General features: G+C 40.8%; 1 protein-coding gene across 1 annotated transcript in view; it reads left to right on the top strand.

The window, feature by feature from the left end:
- The window catches only part of LOC105525161 (phospholipase DDHD2), a 22,922-nt gene that overhangs the window by 5,033 nt on the left and 13,168 nt on the right, over nt 1-4,721 (top strand). The window contains exons 5-7 of the mRNA XM_011960694.1: nt 135-237; nt 370-540; nt 963-1,125. Coding sequence (XP_011816084.1) covers nt 135-237; nt 370-540; nt 963-1,125 — 437 coding nt within the window. The remainder of the gene's footprint in view (nt 1-134; nt 238-369; nt 541-962; nt 1,126-4,721) is intronic.

The following is a 4,721-nucleotide window of genomic DNA, read 5'->3' as shown; positions in this document are numbered from 1 at the left end:
CTCAGCCATGATTGCACCACTGCACTCCAGCCTGGGTGACAGAGCGAGACCTCATCTCAAAAAAAAGAACAAGTTACATAGTTTCTAGACTGTGCTCAGCAGAGGTAAATGTAGCTCTTGTTTTTTCTATCTAGTTTGATCCTGTGGCCTATAGGATTGAACCAATGGTGGTCCCAGGAGTGGAATTTGAGCCAATGCTGATCCCACATCATAAAGGCAGGAAGCGAATGCACTTAGGTAAGTCTGAGCATAGAACTTGATAATTCTAGACCTTTTGGCCAGTGCAAAGGGCATCATTCACTCTGTTCAGCTGTGTTGGACCCTAAACTCTTTGTAAGTCATTTAATGTTCTTTGTTTATATGTTTCAGAACTGAGAGAGGGCTTGACCAGGATGAGTATGGACCTTAAGAACAACTTGCTAGGTTCGCTGCGGATGGCCTGGAAGTCTTTTACCAGAGCTCCATACCCTGCCTTACAAGTTTCAGAAACGGCAGAAGAAACTGAAGCAGAACCTGAATCAACTTCAGAGAAGTCTAGTGGTCAGTGACACTGTACACGTTGACCAGCTGCCAGATAAGAGGGATGCCATGGTGTGGCGTTTTTCATAGTTAATTTAATTTCACATTTAATTTCATAGTTAATATTGCATTATTTTGCTTTAGTTTTCAACTTCTAAAGAGCTCTATTCCTGCTTGCATTTAGTATAAACCCAAGGCAAATGACCTAGCTATCAATGGTATAGGTAATGAGATGTGTTGCGCAAAAGCAAAAATGGGGATTGGACAAAATTACTGTGACCTGAGAAGGAGCTTGAAGGAGATTGAGAGGAGGAAGATGGGAGAGAGCTCTCTGAACAGAGAGTAGCTCATTCTGTGGTAAACTTGGAGTGTGAGGAGAAGTTAACAGGATAACCCTGAAGGCCAAAGGTTTTAGATTCTTATTATGGTTCTTCCATGTCCAGATGTTAACACAGAAGAGACCTCTGTGGCAGTTAAAGAAGAAGTCCTGCCTATCAATGTGGGGATGCTGAATGGAGGCCAACGCATTGACTATGTGCTACAGGAGAAGCCTATTGAAAGTTTTAATGAGTATTTATTTGCTTTACAAAGCCATCTGTGCTACTGGTAAATGTTGTTTATTTTTGTTTGTTTTGTTTGTTTACCTGTTTCATAGATATTTGATAGATGTAGAAAAAGGAGGATAGGCCAGGTGCATTGGCTCAGGCTTATAATCTCAGCACTTTGGGAGGCCAAAGTGGGACGATTGCTTGAGTTCAGGAGTTTGAGACCGGCCTGGGCAACACAGCAAGACCTCATCTCTACAAAAACTGAATTAGCTGGGCATGGTGGTATGCACTTATAGTCCCAGTTACTTGGGAGGCTGAGGCAGGAGGCTCACTTGAGCCCAGGAGTTTGAGGCCACAGTGAGCCATGATCACACCACTGCACTTTAGCCTGGGTGACAGAGCAAGACGCTGTTTCAAAAAAGAAGACCTGTGTACCTTTGGGATTAAAATGACTTTTCATTTAGACAGCACAAGCACAATCATGTCATTGCATGTCATTTCAAGAATCTGGTTTAAACACACTGTTACTTTATTTTGCAGCTGGGTAGAACATGGATGAGGCTAATGATGCCAACAACCATAAGTTCAATTAGCTTCGTGTTAAAAATGTGTCTTTTGGCCATTTAGGTGCACATGAATGAACTGGATCAAATAATATTACTGTTGTTATATTATAGCAAACACATTTGAAAGCATTTATGGTAGCTATGACAGAATTAATTATTATTTTATTTTATTATTTGAGACAGGATCTTGCTGTGTCACTCAGGCTGGAGTGCAGTGGCATGCTCATGGTTCACTGCAGCCTTGACCTCCTGGGCTCAAGTGATCCTCCCACCTCAGTCTCCCTAATAAGTAGGATGACCGTTGTGCACCACCATGCTCAGCTAATTTTTGTAGAGACAAGGTTTCGCCGTGTTGCCCAGGCTGGTCTCAAACTTCAAGCAATCAATCCGTCTCCGCCTCCCAAAGTGCTGGAATTACAGGCATCAGCCACCACGCCTGGGAAGAATTATTATTAAATATAATTGGTTACCTGATGGATTGTAGAATGGATTAATGTGCTTATTGAAATTCAGGCCGGATATGGTGGCTCATGTCTATAATCCCAGCACTTTGGGAGGCTGAGGAAGGAGGATTGCTTGAGGCCAGGAGTTGAAGGCTGCAGTGAGCCATGATGGTGCCACTGCACCCTAGCCTGGGTGACAGAGCGAGACCATGTCTGAAAAAAAGAATAGTATAAAAGAATACAAATTAATCCCTGAAGAAGTTTTCATAAAAATAAAGCAAGGAAAATAAGGTGGGTCAGAGATAAATGTTTTAAAAACGAAAGCTCAGACCATTTAAAAATGAAAGTGGCCAACATGGCGAAATCCCGTCTCTACCAAAGATAGAATTAGCCAGGTGTGGTGGTGCATGCCTGTAGTCCCAGCTACTAGGGAGGCTGAGACAGGAGAATTGCTTGAACCTGGGAGGCAGAGGTTGCAGTGAGGTGAGATCGTGGTACTGCACTCCAGCCTGGGTGACAGAGTGAGACTGCATCTCAAAAAAAAACAAAAAGCAAGCTCAAAGGTCCTAAGAAGAATTTTTCTCTTGAATTCTGATAAGGAATTATCTGATGCAATCACTATCATTTGTATGTAATAAATACAGTAGAGGCCATGACATAAAATCAAAGTGCAGTTCATTAAAAGCAATCTTGTAAGGGACTAAAATAATGCTAAGAATGATCTCTGGTGATCTGGCTTGATAGAAAAGAAAGAAGAGTTCTTTTAATATTTCTGTGTGGGCAGCACATTCATATGGTTTGAAATTCAAAGAAAGAAAAATAATGAAAAGCTTCTTTTTAATTTTGTTCCTTGCAACTAGTTTCTTCCCCATACACAACTAATGTAAAATGTCTTCTAGCCATCCATTTTATGCCTCCATAATAAATATATGTATGTGAATATATTCTTTCCCTTCTTTTAAAAATATAAATAGTGTCATATTAAAGACAATGTGCTGTGCCTTGTTTTTTCTACTAGTGTATCTTGGCATTTTTTAACCTATTATATGTAGTTTCCTCATTTTTTTTTAGCTACATAGTCTTCCATTGTCTAAATACACCATAATTTATTTAAGCCATCCTCTACTCTTGGACTTTCAGCTTTCCTTTTCTTTTGCACACACCTTGTTCGTGTCATTTCACCTACTCATGAGTATATCTGTAATGTAAAATACTTCAAATTGGAATCAATGGCATAAAGGGTATATACATTTATAAAATTTGATAAATATTGCCAAATAAGAGGTTGTACCTTTTTATAGTCCCAGCAATAATGTATGAAAGTGTGTGTTTCTCCACAGCTTTTCCAACAGTTTTTTTTTTTTTTTTTGAAATTTTTTTTTTTTTTTTTTTTTTTTTTTTTTGAGGCGGAGTCTCGCTCTGTCGCCCGGACTGGAGTGCAGTGGCCGGATCTCAGCTCACTGCAAGCTCCGCCTGCCGGGTTTACACCATTCTCCTGCCTCAGCCTCCGGAGTAGCTGGGACTACAGGCGCCCGCCACCTCGCCCGGCTAGTTTTTTTGTATTTTTAGTAGAGACGGGGTTTCACCGTGTTAGCCAGGATGGTCTCGATCTCCCGACCTTGTGATCCGCCCGTCTCGGCCTCCCAAAGTGCTGGGATTACAGGCTTGAGCCACCGCGCCCGGCCCCAACAGTTTTAATAATTTAAAATCTTTGCCAATTTGTTGGGTGAAAAATGTACAATATACTGCACATATTAAAAGAATACACATTTGATGAGTTTTGACATGTATACACCTGTGAAGCTGTCACTACAATCAACTTAACATATTCATCACTCTCAAAAGTTTCCTTGTGCCTTTTGTAATCCCTTCCTTCTTTTCCCCACTCCTCCTAATTTCCAGGGAGCCACTTATCTGGCACTGTAGTTTGCTTATGACTTGTATTTGGAATCCTACAGTATATGCTTTTGTTGTTTGGCATTTAGCTCTTTTTTTTTTTTTTTTTTTTGAGACAGAGTCTTGTTCTGTCATCCAGGCTGGAGTGCAGTGACACAATCATGGCTCACTGTTGCCTAGATCTCTGGGCTCAAGGGATCGTCTTAGGCTCAAGGGATCCTCCCATCTCAGCTTCCTGAGAAGCTGGGACTGCAGGCATGTGCCACTGGGCCTAATTTTTTTTTTTTTAATTTATTTTCGTAGAGATGGGGTCTCACTATGTTACCCCCGCTGGTGTCAAACTCCTGGCCTCAAGCAGTCCTCTTGCTTTGGCTCCCCAAGCTGCTGGGATTATAGACGTAATCCATGTTGTGTGTATCAATAGTTTGTTCCTTTTTATTGCTGAATAGTATTCCATTATATTGATATATCACAGTTTATCCATTCACCTGTTGATGAATATTTGAATACTTTCCAGTTTTGGGCTATTAACACATAAAGCTGCTAGGAACGTTCTATAAGACTTGACCTGCACATATTCTTGGGTAAATAGGAATGGAATGGGTGGATGCTACATGGAAGTGTATCTTTAAAAGAAACTGCCAAACTGTTTTGCCACCAGCAGTTGACATCTCCATCAGCAGTGTTTGAGAGTTTCATTTGCTCTGCATCAGAATTTTTTTTTTTTTTTTTTTTTGAGAAGGAGTCTC

This window comes from Colobus angolensis, unplaced genomic scaffold (genome assembly GCF_000951035.1).
Source record: "Colobus angolensis palliatus isolate OR3802 unplaced genomic scaffold, Cang.pa_1.0 Scaffold52, whole genome shotgun sequence".
NCBI lineage: Eukaryota > Metazoa > Chordata > Mammalia > Primates > Cercopithecidae > Colobus > Colobus angolensis.
The sequence above is the reverse complement of the archived record's forward strand: the minus strand, read 5'-3'. Positions and strand labels throughout refer to the sequence as shown.